The sequence below is a fragment of the Phyllostomus discolor genome, chromosome 10 (genome assembly GCF_004126475.2).
Source record: "Phyllostomus discolor isolate MPI-MPIP mPhyDis1 chromosome 10, mPhyDis1.pri.v3, whole genome shotgun sequence".
In the NCBI taxonomy this organism is placed as follows: domain Eukaryota; kingdom Metazoa; phylum Chordata; class Mammalia; order Chiroptera; family Phyllostomidae; genus Phyllostomus; species Phyllostomus discolor.
Window position 1 is genome coordinate 87,093,301 of NC_040912.2, and position 25,282 is coordinate 87,118,582.

The following is a 25,282-nucleotide window of genomic DNA, read 5'->3' on the forward strand; positions in this document are numbered from 1 at the left end:
CTTAATTACCAACTATCCAAAAGCCCCCTTCAAACACCTAGTGGGCGTGGCCAGCTGGCTTCAGTGTATCAGCCAATGGGCACAGTGACTGGAAGGGCTCTGGCCTACTAGCTGTTTGGGCTGAGAGATCTGGGTATCCCTAAGAACAGAACAGCCGAGGGCCCACGAAGATTCCTCTTGATTTATGTCAGCATGCCACTTCTGGAGTAAGGGGGCTGGGGCCGGGGGCGCTCTGACTACACTACCAAGAATCTCAGTCCCCTGGGTGAGAGGTTCTCACTGTGTGTGTGTGTGTGTGTGTGTGTGTGTGTGTGTGTGGCTGCACCACAGAACATTCTGGCATCTTTGAAGTCTATGGAGAGGCATATAAATGTAGATAAACCCATTCAGGCTTGGACTCAGACCAACAGAATACAAGCTTTCCCTGAAGGAATCGGGAAAAAAATATGGCCATAGAGGAAGGCACAGGGGCCTGAGTCCTCGGCTTAGACACTTCAGTTCAGTTCTCAATCTCAATCTCTCTCTCTCTCTCTTTCTCTCCCTCTCTCTCTTTCTCTCTCAGAGGTCCTGGGCAGAAGACGGAAGGAAGACACACCCTGAGGTGTGTAATCATCCTATGGTGAACGCAGATAATACAAGGAGGAAAAAGACTCGGGCACACTGGCTTAGAGATGCTCGCTCCCAGGCCCTAAGAGTTGGCCGCAGAGGGAGGGGGAGAGCTCAGGACGGAGCCTTCCGCGCGCAGGGAGTCCCAGGGAGCCTAAGGAAGAGGAGTTTGCACCGAGGCCTGAAGACGCGCCAACACGCAGAAGCTCGGACGCTCAGACCCGCCCGCCCGCGGGAGGCAGACCACCGCGTCCCCGAGTCAGGCTCAGGTGAAGACCTGGAGAAGCACAAGGGGGAAGAGGCACCCAGGCAGAGTTCAGAGATGTTGAGGTGCACAGGAGCGCCCCCACCCCCGCTCCCCTCTTCGTCCCTCCTCCTCTGGTCACTCCTGCCGGCCGCTGTCCCCTGCCCCGGCCGCCTGCCCCGTGCGCCCACCCGGGCTGCCCTCGGGCGCTCCGTGCACGCCAATGGGGCCGCGGCGCCGACGGGCCCTGCCCCTCCCCCTGGAAGGTGTGTCCCTGGTTTCCTCACCTGAAACTTGTAGGAGAACCAGGTCCCTCCCTCGCGGCCGGGCGGGGAGGGGCGGGCTCGGGCGCGGGTGGGGCGGCCGAGGCAGCCGGGGCCTGCGCTAGGGACGGCCGGCCGGCGCCCGGGACCTGGAGGGACCCTTGTGCGGGACAGCATGTGACATTGCCCAGGTGGGTGCCCTCCTCCCTCGCAGCTCCTGGCCCCGGGCGGGCGGCTGTAGCGCCCGGGCGGAGGAGAGGGAAGGACGCCAAGGACCGGGAAGCTAGGCCTTCGCCCTGGGGCCGGCCCCGCCGGGTCCCCGGGGCGCAGGCTCCGGAAATGGGGGGGCTGGGCAGATGGGCAGAGTGCGGGGCGTGGGGCCGAGTATCCTGGTCAGGAAGAGGAGGGAAGCTGGAGGAAATGCTCTCGCCTGAAATACTCGCTTCCGGCCTAGTCCCGCCTTGGACACGGGCACCCTGCCCCCAGATGATCCCCAGGCCAGTAATAAAGCTCTCCCAGGGCTGGGTCCCCAGAAAGCTAACCCCTATAATGAGGAATCACTGAGTGAGACTCCTTCTGTGGACGGGTTCCCCACCTGTAGTGTTTCATTGTCTCCTTTCTCCTAACTAGGCCTGGGCCTTCCTTCACTTACCTTCCTTCCTAGGGCTTCTTCGCACACCGTGTCTCTCTAAGTGCTTACCTCTGCCCTGCTGGCCCCCGGGGGTTTCACCTGTAAAGTGAGTCCTGTCCTGCTCCCCTGATTCCCCATATCCGGGGAGTAATTCCAAAGCTCCTGGTCCATCATAATATTGTATTGGGAACTTGGGGAGGCGGGAAGGGAGCTGTTTAGAGTTAGGAGTGGGGGGGGGGGCTCTAGTTCTGAGCATCATTTAAAATCGCCTCCCAGCAAGACGGCCCCCTCGGAGAGCCAGCCCTGAGGCCCCTGAGCTTTCAGACCTCGGTCCCTTCCTGGATCTCGGATTCCCCAGACTGATTCGCCCTCCCGTCTACAAGAAGTGAACTCTGGCCAGGACTTGCCGTCAGATTAAGGGAGAGGGGTGTGTCAAATAGACTAGGGAGAGAGAGTGGCTTTTCTTTTCTAGCTTCTTCCCTCTTTCGCTCCCTCCGCGGCCTTCCAAGGAAGGCCCTGTGTCCTCGGCCTACTCCAGAAGCCCCGGCTCCTCCTTGAGAAAAGGCTCAGGATGTGGCCTCTTCCCCAGACTTCCTATTTTCTCCATACCCGGCGTGCGAAGAAGCTCCTGGCCTGGGTAGGTCCTAGCAAAATGAGGGCCGTTCCTGACCAGTCCGTGGGCCTGAAACTGAAGCCATGCCTACCGAGGGGGCTCTTGGGAGGGTGGGGCTGGGCAGAGGAAGGATGTGGGTGTCAATTTTGAGTGAGACTGTCTGGCAGGAGGCATGTATGTCATTATCCTGGTAGGGAAGGGAAAGGGGTCAGGAGGTGTGCAAAGGAACCCCTCCTGTGAGGAGACCGCAGTGTGTCTAAACACAGTCCAGAGTGTTCAGGCGTTAGGGGTCCCTGGGGTGGATGGCTGCCCACGGTGCGGTCTGTCTGAGGTTGTCTGTGGCCGCATCAACACGGCGTCTGTGGAAGAGACGCAAAGGTGTCATTTGTGGTGTCTGGAGTGGTTAGTCACTGTGGTGTGGACAAGAATGGGCCACGCACAGGGTCATGGGTCGAACAAGAGCTGTGTTACTCAAGTGTCAGTGGTGTGGGCCAAACAGGTGGAGTCAGGGGTCAGTCACTCACCATGTCTGTGGAGTGGACAGGAGCCGGTCACTTCTAGTGTCCACAGGTGGGCCAGAGCAAAGTCACCCTCAGGGGCTGTGCTGAGGACATGGAGAGGTCACTCACGTTATCTGTGCGGATGGCAGTGGGGCCACAGTGGGCTTGTGAGGCACGTGTCCGCATGCCACAAGTACCGTTGCATAGGTGCCCATCAGGCCTATGGGGCAGGGGACGCCGCGGCATTTTCAGACTCTGGGAACTAGATGAGAGGGTTATGACAGTTTCCCTGGGGCAGTGAGGCTTCCCTAAAGTGAATGGGACACAGGGTTTTGCAGTGACTCTTTATATCTTTGTAGTGTGTGTATAGCTCTTATTTCAACCTCTTTGCAGCATTGGGGCCAATAATGTCAGCACTGAATAAAGACATCCAGCCCTGGCTGGCGTAGCTCAGTGGATTGAGCATGGGCTGCAAACCAAAGTGTCCTAGGTTCGATTCCCAGCCAGGGTACATGCCCGGGTTGCAGGCCATAAGCCCCAGCAACCGCACATTGATGTTTCTCTCTCTCTCTCTATCTCCCTCCCTTCCCTCTCTAAAAATAAATAAATAAAGACATCCATCCGTGTGGAGTCTCATGTTCTACATGAGAATGAGGACCTATCTTCTGATTTGGGGGTGCTTTCCTAAGGTCAACAGCAGTCTAGACGATGTAGTGTGAATGCAGAGGTGCTGTGATCTCGGGTATTTCAGTGACTTGTGGCATAGCTCAGAATATTGGAAACTGCCACTGCTAGAAAATCCAGGGAGCCTGGTCCTCAGAGTTACGCACAGCGGTGGTCGGCGTGGGCCCGAAGGAGAAGGAGAAGCAGCAGTGTGGTGGAGGTGGGGGCAGGGGGCTGTCTCTGAAATACAGTGTTATGTCTGCGGGCTAGAAATGGACAAAAGCCGGGGTGTTAGGGACACCAAGGGGGATACTGAGCTGTGTCATACACTGTGTGAATGGGGTGACTTGCAGCTTTGTCTTGAAAGAAGTCACACATGGACAGGGTCAGCAGCTGCCATACTCGGTCTTTGCCTGTGCTCAGTTACTGATACTCGCCCCCCAGGGGACAAGGGGGTGAGGAGGCCACTCTAATACAATGGGCAGTGCAAGAACTCTCTCCTGATGTTTTTGTGTGAGTCAGCCAGGCTTTACAGATTTCCTTTAGCTTTGCCATGTTCTAGGTTTGCAGTGCCTGAATGCAATAGGATTGTAATAGGGCAGGGTCAAGTATAAGGGATGATGGCTGAGTCGGTGATCTCCAGTATTTCCAAACGGATACAGACAGTGTCAGAAATAGTGTCAGCGGGAGGCAGGCGTGCGTTGTGTCACTAGAATGGAACTGGAGATGTCCACCAGCACGTGGTGCGTGCACATGTAGCAGAAACACGCTCAGATGTTCAGAGACCGCTTGTTTTGAGGACATGGCAGCGTATATTGGTGTAGGGCCAGGACAGTGGGGCGGGGGACTTCAGGTTTAGTTACGCTGTCTCCTTAGGCAGGTATGAACCAAGAATCACAAAGTGTTTACGTTGAGCAAGTCTGTTATTTAACGTGTGGTTGAGAAAAATAGGGTCACGTCACAGTGTCCTCTATAGTGATTATGGTATTTTGTCCTTTGGGCTAGATAGGGAACAAGCCTTGCACTGTGTCAATTCACTGGAAAAGGGTACAAAAGCCCCCCTCTTTTTTCTAAAGATTTTATTTATTTATTTTTAGAGAGAGGGGAAGGGAGAAAGAGAGGGAGGGAAACATCAGTGCGTGGTTGCCTCTCGCACGCCCCCTACTGGGGACCTGTCCTGCAACCCAGGCGTGTGCCCTGACTGGGAATTGATCCAGTGACCCTGTGGTTCACAGGCTGACACTCAGTCCACTGAGTCACACCAGCTAGAGCTAACAGCCCTTCTACATAAGTATGCTTACTTTAGACACAGTGGCTTTTTGCCCCATATAGATGGTATCTGTACCTATAGGGTGGCCAGGAACTTGTCACTTACTTGTCACATCTGCAGGGTGTCTAGGGACCTGCTTATATGGTTGTGTCAGTCTCTATTGTGTAGAAACTGCAAGGTTGGCTCATCGTGTGCTCACACACACACACGCACACACTCACGTACATATGTGTGGATGTGTGCTCATGCAAGCACGTGCGCTTGTACAAGCATGTGCTCACGTGTAGTACCTCAGCAAGACAGCAGGCATTTTGGGCGGCAGGCCTCCACATCAAGCCTAGACCAGGTGGGAAGGTGCAGGGCCAGGTGCAGCAGTGGGTCCCACAGGCACCAGAGGTCTTCTGGAGGTTGGTGACCTTCCAGCTTTCTCACACCTGAACTTCTGGTTGCTGAGTGTTGACTTGTCAGAAGACCTCGGTCTGAGTTCGCCTGTGCCATTTGCTTAGCAAATCCGAGTGTCTAGATTCTCAGGCCTTCAGTTTCCTCATCTGTAGCTTCAGCTAAGTTTCTGTCTGTCTCTCAAGGTCCTTTCAGCTCATAAGTCCTGGAGTTCTCTCTTACCCTTTCTCTCTCATCAACAATAATTACAATCCCTAACATTTCTATGGCCCTTAAATGTAACGATGCGCTTTGCACACTATCTTACTTAATCTTTATTAGAACTCCTTGCAAAGGAAGCATTTTATCCTCTTTATTAAGATAAGAAAATGGATGTTCAAGTAAATGAAATGATTTTCACAAGTGTTTTAGAATCAGCAAGATACAGAAAAGGCAGAACTGGAAATCGAGCAACACTCTCTTAACTCTGCTTCCTCCCTTCCTTCATGCATTCATGTAGGGGTCAGTATCGCAGTGCTTGTGCCCTCATAAAGCTCACGGTCTGGGCCCCAAAATAGACATTAAATGTGTAACTACAAGTGCAGTGAGTGTGAGGAACGTAAAGAGGGTTCCAGGCAGAGCGGCCGCACGTGGGAAGGCCTCCAGCAGACAGGCAAGCGAGCTGAGGGGCCTGAGAGCCAATGCTGTGTGGCAAGGTGCGGGGCTCTGAAGGCCCCAGGGGTGAACAACACCTTTTACAGGTTAGAAAAACGAGGAGGGCATGAGCGCGCCGAAATGCTGGTGGGACAGTTCTAACAGGTGAAGGTGAGAGACAGATCGCCCATGGGATGATCACCCATTAGCAGGACGGCTAAAGGGGACAGGGCAAAACGGGGAGGGACCCCTATACCATCAGAGGGAGAAAGATGGAAAGAACGCAATGTCCGTCACTCTGAATACAAGACACTGAAGCAATTCCTCTCCTTCGGTTTCTCAATTCCTTGCGAAGTATTTGCTGGAGGTGAGAACCAGGGCAGGAAGTTCAAAATTTTGAGAAGCAACTAGAAAAGTGCACCAGGTTGTTAGAGAGAAGGGGAGAGGGAGATGATGAGGGCACCAGTTTTACTGACCTACTTGAAACAGGCAGCCCCTGTGCCCACTGAGGGTCTCATCTAGTCAGCCATTCCACGTTCCAGCAGCTGCCTCTGCAATTGAAAACGAAATTGCTCACTGGGCACACGGCTGTGCTAGACACCATGGGAGACAGGCGGGGCGCGACCCAGACCCCGGGTAAAGGTGCGCACGCAGCACTTGGTCTCCGACGTGGGCTCTGATGACCACACCTGTGTTAATCCCGTGGGCAGAGGAGGAGGAAGATCCCCCTCCAACACGGCTTCTTGGGCTATTAGACCTGGGGTGTGTCGCTCCCAGTGCCCGGGAGTTAAGGAGGACTGAGTCACTTGTGGTGTCCAGAGGGTAGACAAGGAGACACAATGAGACATAATTCCATCTAGACAGTGACGGCCACTGGAGCGCCTGGATCTCTGACAACCGGACTGTTACATCCCTGATGTAATCACTTCTCACCTGTGTCCCACCCCCAGGCTGCTGCAGGCTGCGGGACATTGTTGTGGTTGCTGCTGAATGCCCTGCACATGAAAGGGTCACTTGCTAAATATTTATGAAATGGACAAATACATGATAAGTGGTTTTTTTTTTTTTAGGATTTCATTTATTTTTAGAGAGAGGGGCAGGGAGAGACAAAGAGAAGAAGACGATGAACATCAGTGTGTGAGAAAATCATTGATCAGTTGCATGTGCCCCGACCAGGGCCTGGTCTGCAGCTCGGGCATGTGCCCCGACGGGGAATCAACCAGAGGCCTTTGCCGGCCAGTGCTCAGCTCACTGAGCCATGCCGGCCACGGCTAAATGACACGTTTTTGCTTATTTTGCTTATTGAGTAGCTTTTGTCTCCAAGGATGACTCTCTGTGGAGCCCAGGATGTGGTACCCACTCTTGCTCCCCCCGGTCTGCCCCTCTGACTGGCGAGGGCAGCAGAGGCGGTGAAACCTTGTCTGTTGTTCCTCTTTAGGGTTCAGCCCCAATGGAGGCTGAGGAGCCCCGACACGGGGGAGCATCAGCTCCCACCCCTGACGCAGCGGATTTCACCATCACCCCTGGAGCTCTCATGAGAACCGGCCAGACCCCCGCCCTGGGGCCCGACGCTCAGGAAGGCCAGGAGCCGTCCCGGAAGTGGGCAGAGGGGCACCGACTCGCGGAGACCCAGCAGGAGGATGCAAGAGATGTGACTGACTGCGGGACGCATAGTGTGACCTGCTACCCCAAGGAAGGCCCCGCGGATGTGGGAACCAGCCAGGAAAACCTTGCGGCTGAGGCCGGGGCCACTCCGGAGTGCCAGGAGGCAGTGCCCCAGAGCCCGGCAGCCAGCCAGCCAAGGACTGCAGCTCCCCTGGAGGGCCGGGCCGGCCCTGGCGGGGGGCAGCATCTGCCCAAGGTCCCGGTACCCAGCGAACTGAGTGGCACGTTGGAGGAGGAGTCGACACCCGAGCTCCCCGCTTTGACGCTGGGGACTGGACACGCAGAGGCGGATGAGGAGACTTCCCCACATGGCCCTGCTCAGGCCGTGGGTCCGCCTTCCCGTGAAGAGCGCCCTGCAGAGAGCAGCCTGCTGCCGGGCTCCCGGGGTGGGACCGTCAGGCAGGGGAAGGAGCTGCAGGGGCCTGAGGGGCCAGAGGAGCAGGGACAAGAGCAGGTGGGGTGTCGAGAGGGGGAGCCTCTTCGGGAAGCTGTGTGCTCTGTCGGGCTTCCTGGGGAGCAGGAACAGGTGGGGGAGCAGGTGAATGGTGTGGAGGGAAGACAGAGGCAAAAACAGGAGCAGATGCAAGGTGACGCCATGCCTTCGAAACAAGGGGAAAGGGAGGGGCTTAAGGCAGAATCGGGGGGTCTGCACTGTGATGAGTGGCCGGGGCGCACTCGGGGCCAGGAAGACCTAGAGGTGGGCGGACAGAGAAAGAGGGAGCTCAGGGGCCCAGAAGAGGGGAGGGTGGATGCTCAGGGCCAGGAGGATCAAAGCTCAGGGGGGAGATCAGTGCATGTACCTGGACGGCAAGGGCATCGGGGTCTGCCAGGGGAGCTGATGCTGGAGGAAGAGGAGGAGGAGGAAGGGGTGGAGGAGGAAGGTGAAGAGGAGGAGGAGGAGGAGTTGGAAGACTGGGATGGGGCTGCGCTGTGGGGAGAGGAGGCAGAGAGGAGCACGGAAGAGGGAGAGGAGCCGGACGGGCCCCCCGCCCTGGCTCTGGCAGCCCCTGAGTCCTCTTCCCCCCCTGGTGACCCGCTTCCAGACGCCTGCCAAGCCACACCCAGGGTTCCCGGGACTCAGACAGAGCCTCCGGCTGAGCGACCGCCTCCCGTAGCTCTGACTCCTGCACTGGCGCCCATGGGATGTCCCCGTCAGCCCATTTCTTCACGTAGCTCCTTTCCCACTGCGGGGTCACCTGGCCAAGAAGCAGCCGCTCAGGACAGCCAGCCAGAGGGAACCGAGCTGGGGCCCAGGGCAGCACCCAGCAGGGCCGCTGAGGTGGCCTCTGACAGCACGCCTGACACTCCTCCGAGGACACCCGACTCGGCGCCTGTCACGCCTGTGGCCATCTCCCCCAGCACCGCTGCCTCCGCATCCGCCAGCCCCCCCATCGCCATCCCCAGGAAGAAGGCCTCTTGTGCTTCGTGTTCTCCAGGAACTTCCAGAGCCTCCTCGATTAGCAGCCCGTCGCCCAGCGGGGCTCCCCAGATTCTCCCAGCCGCCCTCCTGGGCTCCCCGTCCGCAGGGGCCACGGTGGACCCGTGCGGCAGCTCCGACCGCGCCAGCCCCCAGAGCCCCCGGGCCAGCTTCCCAGGGGCCTTCCCGCACCTGAGGAGCAACTCCTTCCCGGGCTTCCAGAGGACCCAGCTGACCCCGGACCTGGAGGGAATCTCCCTCTCCTTCTCGCACTCAGAGCTGCCCCAGAGGCCCCCCAAGCCTGCCATCTTTGGCTCTGTGATCTCGAGAAGGGACAGGAAGAGCAGTTGGCACTGCAGGGTTATTCCAGAAAGCCCCAGTTCCTTGTCTGCTCTGGGGCAGGACCCGCGAGAATTCACCTCCAGTCCAGACAGGCCCGGCAGTCCCCGCAGCCGCCAGCCGTGGGGCTCCCCCCATGCCGCAGCCTTTGCCCCAGGGTCCCCTGCCTACGGCTCTTCGCCCCCTCTGGCCTTTGTAGGTGTGGGGCTCCACGAGCCCCCACCCCCAGCTCTCCCCGAGAAGCGGCACGTCCGCTCCCCCACGGTGGAGACAGACGGCCCCCGCGGTGGGGGGGTCCCCACACTGAGGCAGTGCAGCTGCTCTCCTCCGTCGGCCCCAAGTCCGGGGCCGCGTGTTCCCCGCAAAGGCCCACTGCCCGAAGTCCCTGACCCCCCTGTGGCAAGGCAGTACCGGCCGCTGCCCTCTACCCCAGACCAGGCCCCCCCGACTCAGACCTCTTTCTCCTCGAGGCCGAGATACAACAAGCCATTGCCCCCAACCCCTGACTCGTTCCAGTCCCGCCATTCTCTCCCTTCTGATAACAGCCCGAGGGTCTACCGGCCCCCTCGCCCTGCCCCCGTCGCAGAGCCTCTCTCCGATCCACCCCCGCTGCCCCCGAAGTCCCGGGGCCGGACCAAGAGCGCCCAGGAAGCACTCATGAATTCAGGGGGCCAAGCCAAGCCGAGGCCCGTCGGTCAAGAGTGGACAGTCGCCGGCCCCCACGGTGCTGGACGGACCTCCTGGCCACCAGCCATGGGCCGGTCGACAGACTCATCAGCTCCCGCCAGCAGGAGTAAGAGGGAAGTGTCCCCCGGCATGGCTTTCAGCAACGTGACGGGCCTTCTGAGTCCCTCTTCCCCAACCACGCCCTGGACCCTGGGGGTCCAGGGGCCCGCCTCTGAGCCGGGGCTCTCAGGAGGGGCAGAGGCCCCCACCAGAGGCTCTCTGAGAAGAGTGGCCCCTCAGGAAGGAACCAACGGCCTGAGGGGGTCGGATCTAGGTCAAGTGAGGCAGCCTGAAAAAGCTGGCCACCCCCACCTGGAGAAGGCGTCCAGCTGGCCCCACAGGGGGGACCCGGGGAGACCGCCACAGGGCAGCGGCGGACAGACCGAGGCCTCTGCTGAGGCCTCGAATAAGCCCAAGGTCTGGCATCGGCAGGGCCTGCGCAGGCCGTCCATCTTACCCGAGGGCGCTCCAGGTAAGCAGGGTACCCTCATCAGGCCAGGCTTTCCGAAGCTCTTACCGCGTCCAGCTTCTGGGCCCAGGGCTCCTCCTGTCCCCTCGCTGGCTTCACTCACCCGTGTGTCCAACCCCAACACAGGGAAGCCTCTGAAAGCCTCTCTGAGCTCACCGACGCCCTTGCTCCTCCTTCCCCTCCATCTCTGTCTGCCACGCCACCACAGTGTTCTTGTGTCGTGTATCTGTCCCTAAGGGTGTCTGGACACTGCCCCCCGCCCCCGGCACTCCCCACTTCCCAGCTCCCAACACCTGCGTGGTGTCCTGCTCGCAGTAGAGGAGACACCCTCTAGTTGTCCAGCTTACGGTGTGTCCGTACCTGGCCCTAATGTCCTCCAATGCTTTCTGCTCTGGCACTCCACTCCATCACAGGTTCCACTGGAGCCCTGTTGTCCCCGTCCCCCCATGCCTCCGTCTCCCACGCCAGCTCTCGCCTTCTTCAGCTGTCTCTGAGTGTCCCTCTGAGACCTCAGTCACTCCACCCGTTCCCATTTTCAGATACAAGAGGCCCAGCCACGGAAAGGTCCTTCGGCTCTTCGGACACCATCGTTTTTCGGTGAGTCACTCTCTCCCCCACAGGCTCACTTCTTCTCCCTTTTCTTAGGGTTCTGCGATTTCTCTTAGCTGACAAGGGTTCTGAGACCCTGTCTCTTCCAGGGGGAAGAGAAAGACCCCAGGATTCCGGGGTAGGGAGACCCTTGATCTACCTGAGTCCTAATTTTCCATTCTCCTAAGCCCTTCAGCCATGAACTAGCCCCCCCCTCCCCCCCGTCCAAGAGCAACATGACATCCGAAAAAGCTCCGGACTACCCCAAAGTGGGTTGGGCTATAGCTCACCTCCCCGGGGGCCTTGGCCCTGCCATCCCAGCACAGGTCCCAGAGGTCAGAGACGACCTCATCCACAGGCTCCAAGACCTCTCTGTGTCCAGTGGCCAGCAGGCACCCCAGAGCCCTTCCTTGCTCCACAGGGAGAAGAAGCCAAAGGAGATGATGGGAGGCTTCTCACGACGCTGCTCGAAGCTCATCAACTCCTGTGAGTACCTTGAAACAGACCCGTGGATGCTCGTGGGTTCCTGCCCGGGACTGGAGGGGGTTCCCGGCTGTCACCATGGGGGAGAGGAAGGTGCCAGGACAGCCGGAAGCAGTCTGGTGGCTTCCGTCTGTCTCTGTGCCTGAATGCCCCACTCCCTCCCCCTCCCCCTCTCCCACCCTTCTTCACCCCCCAGCCCAGCTGCTGTACCAGGAGTACAGCGATGTGGTTCTGAACAAGGAGATTCAGAGCCAGCAGCGGCTGGACGGCCTGGCAGAGGCCTCTGGGCTCGCCTCCCCACGGCAGCCCCGGAAGGTGCTGGCGGCCTCAGAGTCGTACCTGCAGCGCCTGTCCATGGCCTCCAGGAGCTCCCTGTGGCAGGAGATCCCTGTGGTGCGCAACAGCACCATGCTGCTCTCCATGACCCACGAGGACCAAAAGCTGCAAGAGGTACCCGGCAGGGGAGGGGGGGTAGGGAGGGGCAGGAGGGAAGGGAATGGGAGGGAAAGCATCTCATTTGTCACATCCTGATCTCCTGCTGAGCACCAACCGCCACCATGGGCACACGCTCGTGTGTGCCATCTCAGAGGGACTCAGACTGCTCTCTGAAGGTCACCACCATCCTGCCTCTCCACTTCCTCAAGCCGAGGGCCATCTGCTGCTACCTGTTACTGGTTCCGACTCACACCAGGGGTCCACGCCTCTGACCTTGGTGGGGGCAGTGAGGAATTAATCCCACCACTACTGTTTCAGGCGAGACTAAAATTTGCCTCTTCAACCAGGGCTTCAGCCCCCACGAAAGGGTTCCCCTTTAACCGAGGCACGTCCAGCAGCTGTTTGTCAGGCCCCCTGACGACTGAGTGCCCCTCGCTCCTGTCCTGCGGTCCACCGGACCCGTACAGGCTTTGGAATGCCCATCAGTCTCTGCTCGGTCTTGACTCCCAAAAGCAAGACTGTGGTCAAGGCTGCGCGTCTGAGGTTAAGTTATTGCCATTCCTAGGTTCTGCATGGAGAGCTTCTCCGACGATCGGTCTGAGCGATGGGATAAACCCGTCTTCCCGGGAAGACCGTACGGCACTGTGGAAAGGCGTCGTGGAATAATGTGGAAGTGCTTAGGTTCTAGACGGAATGGGAATGACCTGGCAGCCCACTCTTCTATCCGCTAGCTCTTTCACTCTGGCCACATTACGTGCCCTTTCTGAGCTTCTGTTTCCCCATTTGTAAAACTGCGTTGCAAAGAGGTACTAGGAGAATTTAGAAAAAAAAAAAAGATAAGTTTCTAATACATAGTCATCCTCCAAAGAATGTTTACTACTTTAACTGCCAGTCGGGCCGACCTGGGTTTGAGGCCTGGCCTCTCCGTTTACTGGCTGTGTAAACTTAGGCCAGGTGTATTAACCTTGAGTTTCCTCACCCAAGCATTGAGGATAATGAATACCTACCGTTCAGGGTTGCCATGCGGCTTGAATGAAGTAACACATATCTAGCTGTTAACTTCGTGTGTGGAGCTGGGTTTGATAAGTATTAGTGCCATTCTCTCCCCTTCACAGCTGGGAAGGACACAGATTTGGCCCGAGGGACTTGTGGGTTAACCATGCCTCTACCAGGTCAAACAGACAGGTGTAAGTTTTAGGCTTTTTGAAGCTCAGACGTGGGGACCCCATTCTGACCTCAACTTTTTTTTTAAAGATTTAATTAATTTATTTACTTTTAGAGAGGGAAGCGGGGGGGGGGGGGGAGAGAGAGAAACATCAATGTGCGGTTGCTGGGGGTTATGGCCTGCAACCCAGGAATGTACCCTGGCTGGGAATCGAACCTGGGACACTTTAGTTCCCAGCCCGCGCTCAATCCACTGAGCTACGCCAGCCAGGGCTTGACCTCAACTTTTAAATCATGTGGAGCATGTTTAGAAAAACCCCTGCTCTGCCGCAGACCTGTGGGCCCAGCGGTGGGGAGATGGTATGAACCCCACTTTCCTTCAGCATCTCCAGCTCACTCATGAGTCCGCCGGGGCTTCGGGCCAGCCCAGGCTCACGTCCCGAGAAATCGAGCCCCTGCGCCCGGGAGCACACGTGTCTCATCAGAGAACGCTGCTGGGGTCTCCGATATGCTTTCCCAGCCCCATTGCCTTGGGCTGACGCTGCATCTTTGGGAGGCAGGGGTCACGTTCGCTGCACGAAATGAGGAAATGGGTTTGGGGAGCATCAGTGAGCCACCCAGAGTCACAGAGTGGGAAGGCTGGGGCTGGGGCGTGAGTGAGCCTCCTGTGTCCGGGTTCGTTGTGGCCGTACGGCTGTGTCGTTGGTTCTCCAGGTCAACCCCCATGTGCACCTGCCTTCTTTCTCTGTTCTATCCACGCATCTGTCTTGAAGCTGAGTGCTTGGGCAAGGGCATGACCAGCCCAGCTGGCGGGGGGCAGGGTTGTGGGTCATTGCACCCTCAAGTGCTAGACGATTTCCATCAAACCACGGCAGCGCCGTCTCGTTCTCAAAACTCCTGCTTCCTTCCACTTCTCCTCCAACCCCAAACCGCCTTCGTCCCCTGAATTTGGTCCTCTTTCAGAGTTCTCTGGCTCGGGAAGTGACTCTATCATTCACCCAGTTGCCCAACTCAAAAACATGGGCATTAGCGGCGACTCTTCTTGCTCTTTTCGACCCCTTTTCTAACAGATAACCAAGTCCTCCCCTGTGTCCCGCCCCCCCCCCAAGTAATCATGAAACTGGCCGCCTCTCCCCATCCACACGGCTGTTCAGCCCTTTGTCTTACATGTGATCCACTTCCTACCGTGGCTCCCCTGCCCCTCCTAATCTCTTCTCCACACTGTGCTTAGGAATAGGTTTACGACCAAGCTGTCCCCCTATATAAAGCCTCCGTTCGCTTCCCCATGGTCTTGAGTCCAAACTTATGTACATACCTCCAGACCTCCGCTCTGTTTGCCTCTGCAGCGTCATCTCCTGCCACCACTTTAGTGCACGCTTCCAACAATGTGCCACTTAAGTTTCCTGAAAGCATCCCGTTCTCTCACACCTCTGGGGGCTTGCACACGTGCCCACCTTGGCCTCCACACTCTCTCCCTCCCCCTCGCTATCAGGCTGGCTTTCGGTGTGACCGTGAGAGACACAAGGATCTGTCTTGCTTGTCACCGTACCCTGAAAACACACACCAGGGACTCAACACTCTTTCTAATGAAGCTTCCTCCTCTCCAACCTCCTAGGTCAAATTTGAGCTGATAGTGTCAGAGGCCTCGTACCTGCGCAGCCTGAACATAGCTGTGGACCACTTCCAGCTCTCAAGGCCGCTCCGGGCCACCCTCAGCAACCAGGAGCACCAGTGGCTCTTCTCTCGGTTGCAGGACGTGCGTGACGTCAGCTCCACGTAAGATCCCTCCTCTCCCACGTAGCGCTTGTGCAGCTCGCTGTCTTCCGCCCCTACGCTGCAGACGAGGGGGTGATGGATGGGCAGATCCCTTGGTAGATGGACAAATGAATGAGAAACGCCTCCTGGGAGGAAGGACGTTTTGGACATCCTGTGGGCATGCAGTGCATTGGAGATGAGATTCGGGAAGCATCTGAAGATTAGAAAACCAGAATATATTACAAACAAACAAACAAACAAACAAGAGACGGAATATGGGGGCCAGAGAGTTGAGCACAGTGTGGGCGCAGGGCCAAGGGCAGTCGATAGAAGCTGTTGGCTAACACAGAGATGTCACAAGGTCAAGGTGGAGCAGGGGCCAGCCAGTGGCTCCCTGGGGCCGGCCGGTCTCAGGAGACTTGTTTGAACACTGCGCAGGTTCCTTTCAGACCTGGAGGAGAACTTGGAGAGCAACATCTTCACCTTCCACGTGTGCGATGTGGTCCTGAACCATGCCTCCCACTTCCGCCGGGTCTACCTGCCTTATGTCACCAACCAGACCTACCAGGAACGCACCTTCCAAAATCTGCTGTGAGACCTGAACCCCGTTCAGCCCCCATGTGGGCCCGGCGGTGACTTTGCACCCAGACCTCCGGCTCCCTATCCAGAGTGCTATGGCCAGAGCACATGTTCTTGGCCCCGCCCTGTGGTGTCCAGCTCCAACCCGCCTTCCAGACTGGAGGCCCTCAGCCATTCCAGCTGGGCCCTGTGCACCCGGGGTCCCACCATTCTTTCCCGACCCACAGACATTCAGTGGGGTGCCTTCACTGCGTCCCCCGTGTTCCTCGCCCCCTCCTTACCTGAGGCTCGCTGTCTGTGCAGGAACACGAACAGCAGTTTCCGAGAGGTCCTGGAGAAGCTGGAGAGCGACCCCGTCTGCCAGCGCCTGTCCCTCAAGTCCTTTCTGATCCTGCCCTTCCAGCGCATCACCCGCCTCAAACTGCTGCTCCAGGTACGGACCCCGCCCGGGCCCTCTGCCCTCAGCTCCGACGGGTGGTTTCAGGCCTCTCTTCTGCCGCTGTCCCCCACCCCGAGGACAATGTAAGCAGTCTCTCCCCCCAATTGGGCCTACACCTTCTCCCTCAGCGTGAACTTACCACTGAAATGTTGCTCCTGCTTCCCCCGTTAGCCCACCCATTAGCCCACCCCCACCACCTCTTCCTGTTTGCCACCCTTGCTGTCTACTGTTTGTCCCATAGAACATTCTGAAGAGGACGCAGCCCGGCTCCCCAGAGGAAGCAGAGGCCACGAAGGCGCACCACGCCCTGGAGGAGGTAGGCAGCCCTCCCCCACCACCCTTCGCAAGAGAAGGCTCCCCCTGCCCAGGCCCCTCACTGCCCCCCACACCTCCCTCCCTCCTTCCCCATGGCCTCCTCTCCCGCCTGGAGCATAGGGCTCTCCCTGCCACAGGCTCCAGGTTCCATCCTCCTTCCACTCGGACGCGGAGTGCCGGTCATGTGGCACCAAATATACAGAGTCCTTGAACTTGAACCCGCCTTCACGCAGTTCCAGCCTGGGAGAAAAGACTGCGGTGGTCCCAACCGCTGATTTCCAGGTTTCTCGCAGGCCGCTCAAAGGTCAGAGCCTCTAACGCAGCTCCCCCTCTCTCCTTGCCCCGCTCTGCGCGCAGCTGATCCGAGACTGCAACAGCAACGTCCAGAGGATGCGCCACACGGAGGAGCTCATCTACCTGAGCCAGAGGATTGAGTTCGAGTGCAAGGTGCGTGCGTCTTCAGCGTACTGCGGGTCCTCTGCTAGCACGGGGCGCCCCCCTCCCCCGCTCTCACCGTTCCCTCCCGTCTTGAACCTCACGTCTTCACGCCGCTGTTCTATCCTGCTCCATTCTCCGTGATTCCTTGTTAAGTGAGAAAGGGGCGATGCAGCACCGCGTGTCCTGGCTGCGGTGGAAAAGCGGAGGGTGCAAGTCGGTTCCCGTTCTTGCTTGTGCGCACGGGGAGAAACGCGGAAGGATACGCAGGAAATGATGAACAGGGGTTACCTGAGGGGCAGAGTGTGCATTTGGGGGCTGGGCAGAGGAGAGAGAACTTATCGGTGAGAGCCTTCATGAAAGCTATATTGATGCTTCAACCAGTGAGTATTTTATCGTCTCCATCTAGTGTAACGAAAGTGGTGTAAAGCTGGATTCAAATCCAGGGCCAGAGCCTCCCGTGCCGATGCAAAGCTGCAATGCACACGTCACACTTAAATTCCAGCTCAGAACAGATGCCGTTCTTATCTCCTCGTGAGAGGGAACACCCCTGGTCCACACCTCGATCATAGTTTCTGCCCTTATCTCCACCCAGATTCCAGCTCCAAGCAGATCCCCCTCGTTCTCCTTAATCCCATTCCCACATCTGGTTCCAGCGGCTGCTCCGGGTCTGTTTATGATCAAAGAAAGAACAGGCGACGTCAAAACTGCCCACGTCTTTTCACTCCTAGGACACATGCATACTGCTGCTCCCTGTCGCCTTTCATCGCGGGCCCTCACCGGGCTTCTCCCGTCTCCTTCAGTTCAGGCTTCTGGGGCTGAGCTTTCTCACGTGGTCACTGCTCTGGGGTGGGCCACCGGCGCCTTCCCTTGCCTGAGCTGTGGCCTGGGGAGCTGCGCCATAGTAGATGGCTGTAGTTGGACGGTTCACGGAGAAACAGACTCTAAGGGGATGGGCTCTGAGGAAGAGGGAAGGTGCGGGAGAGATGCTGGTCAGCAGAGCTTATGAGGAAGGGGCGGGGTGGGGAGGGCAGGGCCGGGAGGAAGCCTCGGCCTTGGCCTTGTCGTGCCCAGTAGGCTGCACCCCCTACTCCGTCCTCCCCTGCCCTGCAGATATTCCCGCTCATTTCGCAGTCACGCTGGCTGGTGAAGAGCGGCGAGCTGACGGACCTGGAGTTCAGCGTCTCCCCGGGGCTGCGAAGGAAACCGAACACGCGGCCAGTGCACCTGCATCTGTTCAATGACTGTCTGCTGCTGTCCCGGCCCCGAGAGTCAGTGACGGGAACGGGAGGCAGGAGCACGGGGTGGGGGGAAATGGGAGAGGCAACAGGAGCTGGGGGGGGGGGGGAAGGGACCTAGAGGGGTCGTGTTGCTAGAGGAAGCCCTCTCGATGGCCCGGCCCACGGAGTCCAGGTCACAGCAGAGAAAGGAAGAACATCCAGAACAAAAAAGGCAATCCCACCAAAGACGTCACAAGGTCTCACGGCAAGACCAGTACCACGTTACAGGCACAGAGCAAAGCATAGCAAGTCAGCTGTCGCATTCTCGATGGGTCAGTCTGAGGTTTAGTTAGCTCGGCTCAGCCTGCCAGCCCGAAGAGGCTTAGCCAGTTCCAGAGCCTAACTCTGTGGTCCTAAGGGCCCTGGGAAGTTTATATTGGTTCTGTCTCTGCAACTTTTTAAAGTGTTGCAGTGTCTGTGAGACTAGATATGTGGTTTTCCAAGCTAGTGACGGACCCCTGGGGCCTCTGGAGCTACCATCTGGAGAGCACGTTAGCACCACTGTCCGGTTTCTGGGGGGATTTGCAGGCTGCCCATGCTGAGGCCAGGGGCTCGGGATCCAAAGCCGTGAGGGAGGGCACAGCATGACAACTGCAGGACGCAGCTGAAAAGCCTGGTGTTCTGCAGGGGCAGCCGCTTCCTGGTGTTTGACCACGCGCCCTTCTCCGCCGTCCGGGGGGAGAAGTGTGAGATGAAGCTGCACGGGCCTCACAAGAACCTCTTCCGACTCTTCCTGCTGCACAACACCCAGGGCACCCAGTCCGAGTTCCTCTTCAGCACGGAGACTCAGTTAAGCGGGGCCGGACAAAGGAGCTGGCGGGGGGTAGGGGGGTGCAGGGGCAGGGCAGCCTGGCAAGGAAGTGGCACCGGGAAACAGCCACAGCGGCGTGTAGTCCGCTCTGGACCGGCAGCATCTGCAGAGAGGCCCAGACTCCTAGAGCTAACGGGCAACCCCGGGAGACTGCGGTGGGCGAGGGTATATGCTCGCCACCAAGGCTTGGTGTCTCCTGTGCTCCCCTTAGTCTGGAGGGACAGAGTCTGAGAGGTACCAGGAAGCAGATGGGCCGACGTGGAGTCCCCAAAGAGCGGGATTGCTGACACCCACGAGTGAACGTGCATGTGTGAAAGCCAGACATTGCTTAGTGCCGAGGGCCGGGGGGCACGTCTGTGACTAAGACGAGCACTGGGTGCCGTGGGCTTGCTCGCCCCCACCTTCCAGCCCAGTCCTGTGCTGAGCAGAAACCCATAGCGCTGGGAACTGTGATGTGCTCATCTTTTAAATAACAATCAAAAACGCACTTAGAGTACCCAGGCTGGTGTAGCTCACTGGATTAAGCATGGGCCTGCAAACCAAAGTGTTGCTAGTTCAATTCCCAGTCAGGGCACATGCATGGGTTGCGGGCCAGGTCCCTAGTAGGTGGCACATGAGAGGCAACCACACATTGATGTTTCACTCCCCCTCTTTCTCCCTTCCTTCCCCTCTCTCTAAAAATAAATAAAATCTTGGAAAAAAATGCACTTACACATACATATATTTTGGAGAATATTAAAAAATAATACCTATAAAATCTTGTGCACAGTGCCAATGAACAGCTACAAGATTGTACCTATTGTTATTTTTTTTAAATCCTTACCTGAGGATATTTTTTTGATTGATTTGAGAGAGAAACATTGATGTGAGAGAGAAACATCAATCAGTTGCCTCCTGTAAGCACCCCCACCAGGGATCGAGCCTGCAACCTTTGGTGTACGGAATGTCACTCCAACCAACTGAGCTACACCGACCAGGGTTGTACCTATTATTGATGTTATAAAAGATATACGAAATCTTTTCTTTAAAAAGTTTGACATGTCACCTAATAATAGCCTGAGGATCCTCACGTTTCCAACACTTCAGTTTTGCCCCTTGGAAGACATTTCAGGGTGGAGTCGGTAATGCTTGTCTTTACTTACGGGGCCGGGGTGAGAGCCTGTGCTCAGACTTCCCCTCCGTCCCGTGATCAGATCAGCCCATGGGCTTTGGTTGGCGCTTTGGGCCGTGCCCCTGGAACAGCAACAGGGTCGGCTCTCAAGGACTCTGGCGTGTTTGGAGGCTGAGGCCAAGGTCATGCAAAGACTTTTAGAAAACTACAAAGTTAGGCTTGGATCATATCCCACGACAGGAAAAGTAAGGAGGTCTATCTCCCTGGTCTAATTAGGGCTGCAGACTGATTTTTTATCTGAGACGTTCAGAGAAGGGAGGTGGGCAGAGAGGCATGTTGGGAATTACATGGTGACAGAGAGAATCTAAGCTGAGATGGACATTTTGCTCGGTACAGTTCCCCAAATGGAAAATCTACCCGTTTACAACTGACCTTGACTTTATGCCCCCACGTGAAAAATATGAGATGCGACTAACAAGATAAACTTGGAAAGAGAAGAGGGAAAGAAAGGGTGAGGAGACATTAGAGTTCAAGTTCAAGACTCTGTCCGGGCATTGACTGTTGTCCTAGATACCATGGACTAGACAACTTTGTGAGCTAGACAAGCCTTTCCCACAGTCGCGCTCATTCCCCGCCATCTCCCTTGTCCTGCGCCCCCTGAGCTGCCACTGAAGCGGGCGCCCCTGTTTCCTTTCCTCAGAAGTGAAAAGCTCCGATGGATCTCGGCCTTGGCCATGCCCGGAGAGGAGCTGGACCTTCTGGAGTGTTGTGGTGAGTGGGAGTCAAGAGGAGGAGATAACGGCAGCAGCCAGAGCCTCAGAGCCTCTGTCGGGAGGAGGAGTTTAGGGCTGGGTGGCAACTCGGGGAGGCTTCCGTGAATTGCTTTCGTCCAGAATTTCAGGGCGGAAGACTGGCCACAGGGGGTTGAACAGCGGGGATGCGTGCAGCTGCTTAAAACTGCCCACCACCAGAGCTGTGCCTCATCCCCCCCCCCCCAGCCCAATATAATCCCTGCCTGGGGCAATACTTTCCTCTTTTTAAATATTTGGCCCCTTAAGTCTATCCTACTATTGTTTTGTTTTGTTGTTGTTGTTTTGCCTGGATGTCACCTGCTTGGAGGCCTGAGGGAAGTAGGGGGAGAGAGTAGGGCTGTGACCCGGAGACAGTGCCTCTGTGGTGAGCACGCGCCCTGCTGTGACAAGGGCCCGAGGCTGTGCCCTTGCCCTGGGCTTCCAGGTTACTCACAGGCAGCTGCAGACGGGCACAGGCGTTCTGCAGGCGGCTGCATTCCCGCTAAGACTGGCTTTATGGGTCTCCTGTGCGCCCCACGGTTGTCCTCCAGCAAGGATTTCCTGCTCCATATCCAAAAGGAACTGAACTCACAGGAAGGCTGGACCTTTGGTGACTCAAAAGAACAAACAAATACAAGGAAGTCTGGAAAAGGAAGTGGGAGTAGCAGGCTGTAAACCGAGTTGAGTTCTGTCAACTGGCTCGCTGGGAGAGCCATCTGCTGGGCTCCAGCTCCGTAGGGCTCGGGGCGGGAGGCCAGGCGGTTAGTTCGTCCTCCTTCACTGTGACCTTGTGTGTGGCAGGTACGCACGCAGTGTCCTGTTCGCTCTCCGAGGGGGCTAGTGCAGGAAGGGAAGGGAAGGAGCAATAAACCCCCAGGAGACTGAATGCTCGGGGCCAGGAGTACTTGGAGACTTGTTCATCTTGAGCTTCAAAACCATAGGAATTCCCCCTGATTCACAAAAATAAAGAAATATAGGAAATCCAGAAACTTGAAAAGTCCCCTTGATCAGCCGAGTCCTGGACAGACGAGGAAACGGAAGCTGAAGGGGACCGGCTGCCGCCTTGGATCAGACCCGGAGCCCTGCTGGGTCTCCTAGGTCCGCACTGAGGACCTGGAAGGGAGTGGAGACTGAGTCCCAGACTCAGATTTTACAATCTCGTCCCAGACCCAGAACACAGATGTGAAACAGTTAGATCCGGGGTGCATGGCGTGGCCAAGACCATCAGTTTCAAAGGGGTTCAGAACCCATGGAGGACCGTGGCGTCGGGGAGGTGTCTGAGGGAAGTGGGTAGGGAGAACCTGTAATAATGAGTCACTGAAGGTGTTCACAGCGTATCTCTCAACTCATCTTCCCTGGAGAGATAGAATTTTTTTTTTTAATTTTTAAAAAATATTTTATTTATTTATTTCTAGAGAGGGAGGGGGAGAGAGAGAGAGAGAGAGAGAGACATAGAGAGAGAGAGACATCAATGTGTGGTTGCTGGGGGTTATGGCCTGCAACCCAGGAATGTACCCTGGCTGGGAATCGAACCTGGGACACTTTGGTTCCCAGCCCGCGCTCAATCCACTGAGCTACACCAGCCAGGGTAGAATTTTTGATTCATTTCAATTCTGGTGTTTCTATTTCCTGGTCAACCTTTTCGTTCCCTGGTAGAGAATGAAGACTTTTCCAATGGTCCCTTTGGTCTGTAACTTTCAAAAGCTCGACCTTGCCGGACCCCAAATCCTCCCAGCCTCCCCCCTACCCCTGCTTCTGATTCCTCCTCCGTGCCTTTCCTAACCCGTCCTCCCGCTCTTCTCTTCCAAGACTCCCCGCAAGTGCAGTGCCTGCGAGCCTACAAACCCCGGGAGAACGACGAGCTGGCCCTGGAGAAGGCGGACGTGGTCATGGTGACCCAGCAGAGCAACGATGGTGAGAGGGAGAACCCGCGGGGCCTAGGCTGGCGCTGGAGGGCGGGACACTGCGGGTGGGTGTGTTCTTCTCCTACAGCTGCTGGGGCAAAGTCCCACACACCGGGTGGCATAAAACAATAGCCATGTATTCTCTGGAGGTTTCAGAGGCCCGAAGTCCAAAATCAAAGTGTTGGCCGGGTCGTGCTCCCTCGAAAGCCTCTAGGAAGGGTCCTTCCTTGCCACTCCCAGCTGCCGTAGCTCCCGGTGTTGCTTGGCTTGGGACAGTCTCACTCCAGGCTCTACCCCTGTCTTCTGTCTGTGGGTGTTTGTGCCCTGATTCCCCTCGTTTTATAAGGAAGGGTACCAGGTGTATTGGACTAATGGCCCGCTTTGCTCCATGACCTCAGCATGACCTCATCTTAGCTTTACTGTTGACATCTGCCCCAGCCCTATTCCCAGATAAGGGCTCGCTCTGGGGTGCTGGGGGTTAGGACTTCAACATGTATTTCTGGGGGGACGCAGTTCAGCGCACGAGAGTGGAGAAGGAACAGGAAGGAGCGGGCAGCTGTAGACGTTGCCTGACCTGGGGCAGCCAGGGGGCGTGACCTGGGAGGCCGAGCGACCCGTGCTCTGGGGCTCTGCAGTCCCCTCCGCCTGACGATGCAGAAATGCTTCTTTTTTTCTTTTCTTTTTTTTTAAAGATTTTATTTATCCACTTTTTAGAGAGGGAAGGGAGGGAGAAAGAGAGAGAGAGAGAGAGACATCAATGTGCGGTTGCTGGGGGCCGTGGTCTGCAACCCAGGCATGTGCCCTGACTGGGAATCGAACCTGCAACACTTTGGTTTGCAGCCCATGCTCAATCCACCGAGCTACACCAGCCAGGACACAGAAATACTTCTGGAAAGAGGGTTCAGGGGGGATATGACGGTGAGCGTTTCCCAGGTAACCCTTCCCACCACCCTGTGCCCACAGGCTGGCTGGAGGGCATGAGGCTCTCCGACGGGGAGCGCGGCTGGTTTCCCGTGCAGCAGGTGGAGTTCATCTCCAACCCGGAGGTCCGCGCACGGAACCTGAAGGAAGCCCACCGAGTCAAGACGGCCAAACTACAGCTGGTGGAACAGCAGACCTAGCTCTCCTCGGGAAGGACTCCTCCGAGTCTCGGGACGAGATGTCTTTGGAGCGGGCTGGCCCCCACCGCCCTGCAGCAGACCCCTGCCTGCAGGGGTCTAGACCCTCTGAGAGCCCAAGCACGAAATCCAGCTACCGGTCGCCGCTCCTGGACCTCCTTGCTTGTGCTTTGTGCTTGGTCGGGGATCTTGAGGGGCTTTGCACTGGGCCCTGGGAACCTTTGCTCATAGGAAAAGGGACCAATGGGGCGTTCGCCAAAGAATTCGACTGCTTGTACCATACAGTACCCGACACTCTGCCTCCAGGCAGCAGGTTCAGAGCCGACCAGAGTGTCCTTTGTGGCCATACGTTCAACAGGACCTGACCTCGGCCCACTGGAGGGCGATGGTTAAGGGGGATTAACACGTCGGGTGGGAGGGCCCACCTGGCAGCCCCTAAGGTACCTTCCAGCCCTAACGGTTTTCCGTAATCATCGCTCCGGGGTCAGCGCACGCCTCTGCGGGCTCTGCTGGTGGCAGCGTGAGGGCAGTACTCTCTCACTCTAATAAACTTGGCACTACTCCGAGTGTTTGCTCCTCAGACCCAGGTTCAGAATGTGGGGTCCCATGAGGCTTCCCGGCTGTTTGATTCAGGGCCGGAAAGACCAAGGTGGCTCCTAGGTCATGTGCTTGTCATAGGTCATGGTGTCTGTGACCTCCTGCTTCACGACTCCCAAGACTTTAGGCAGTGTCTCTGCTCAGTATGGCCTGAGAGGCTGGTTGTGTGAGAAATTAGGAGGAATTGATGAGTAATGCAAACCCTACTCGAACTTTCTTTTTCACTGAACTTGAAGGCACAGGCTAGTATGGGTGGATTTGGAGATCCTACTCAAGACTACTCATGATTTTATGTATTGTTTTTAAAGGTTTTATTTATTTATTTTTAGAGAAAGGCAGGGAGAGAAACATGAATGTGTGGCTGCTTCTCGCACGCCCCCAACTGGGGACCTGGCCCACAACTCAGGCATGTGCTCTGACTGGGAATCGAACCAGGGGCCCTTTGGTTTGCAGGCCTGCGCTCCATCCACTGAACCATGCCAGCCAGGGCCGATTTTATATTTTGACTTGAATTATTGTGACAGTACCTGCCCAGCTGTTTGACCCTGGCAGTGAAAAGCAGCACACTGTACTGGAGAGAGTCCTAGCATCCTGCAGGCAAGAGACCCATCGTCCAGTGTCTGCCCGCCATGACTCAGCCCGCCCATCTCTCCCTTCCCTTGACTGAGAAATGCAAGATCGGACCAAGGGACGGCTCAAGGCCTAGCCGGCCCCACCGTGTGTGATCATCTCTGTCCAATCAGATCGCCCTCCTCCGTGGGAGAGCATCACCCTCCACGTTCTTTCCCCATATAGGGCCCTCACACAGCAGTGCTGTAGCTGTCACTTAAGCTGGGCCATTCGAGTCCTTTCCCGGACCTTTACCTGTGCCTTACCTTTAGGGGGGCTGCATTGCAGCCTCACACACAGGTGAGAACGATACCGCAGACGTGGTCCTGTCCCCAGTTAGTGATGGCATGACAGGGTGGTGTCACGTGTGATGGCCCATGTCGTTTTCGGTCCATCCCCAAATGTAAGCTCGCTCGCTCGATTTTTAGGA

General features: G+C 57.0%; 1 protein-coding gene across 1 annotated transcript; it reads left to right on the top strand.

Moving 5' to 3' along the window:
• Positions 1 to 1,176: 1,176 nt before the first annotated feature.
• ARHGEF5 (Rho guanine nucleotide exchange factor 5) lies at positions 1,177 to 24,228 on the top strand. The gene is made up of 15 exons (XM_028525755.2): positions 1,177 to 1,304; positions 7,261 to 10,441; positions 10,978 to 11,035; positions 11,448 to 11,512; positions 11,706 to 11,959; positions 14,724 to 14,884; positions 15,302 to 15,454; positions 15,746 to 15,875; positions 16,123 to 16,197; positions 16,554 to 16,643; positions 17,745 to 17,902; positions 18,539 to 18,700; positions 20,534 to 20,604; positions 22,434 to 22,538; positions 23,492 to 24,228. Exons 2-15 carry the CDS (start codon positions 7,273 to 7,275, stop codon positions 23,647 to 23,649), a joined length of 4,809 nt encoding a protein of 1,602 aa, XP_028381556.1. The 5' UTR covers positions 1,177 to 1,304; positions 7,261 to 7,272; the 3' UTR covers positions 23,650 to 24,228.
• The last annotated feature ends 1,054 nt before the right edge of the window (positions 24,229 to 25,282 follow it).

Excerpts from the sequence above, each read along its gene's own strand:
- ARHGEF5 (XM_028525755.2), top strand. The coding sequence starts at position 7,273 with ATGGAGGCTGAGGAGCCCCGACACGGGGGAGCATCAGCTCCCACCCCT. Across the intron at positions 11,036-11,447 it reads TCGGACACCATCGTTTTTCG|GGAGAAGAAGCCAAAGGAGA; the intron begins GTGAGTCACTCT and ends CTTGCTCCACAG. Across the intron at positions 14,885-15,301 it reads GTGCGTGACGTCAGCTCCAC|GTTCCTTTCAGACCTGGAGG; the intron begins GTAAGATCCCTC and ends AACACTGCGCAG.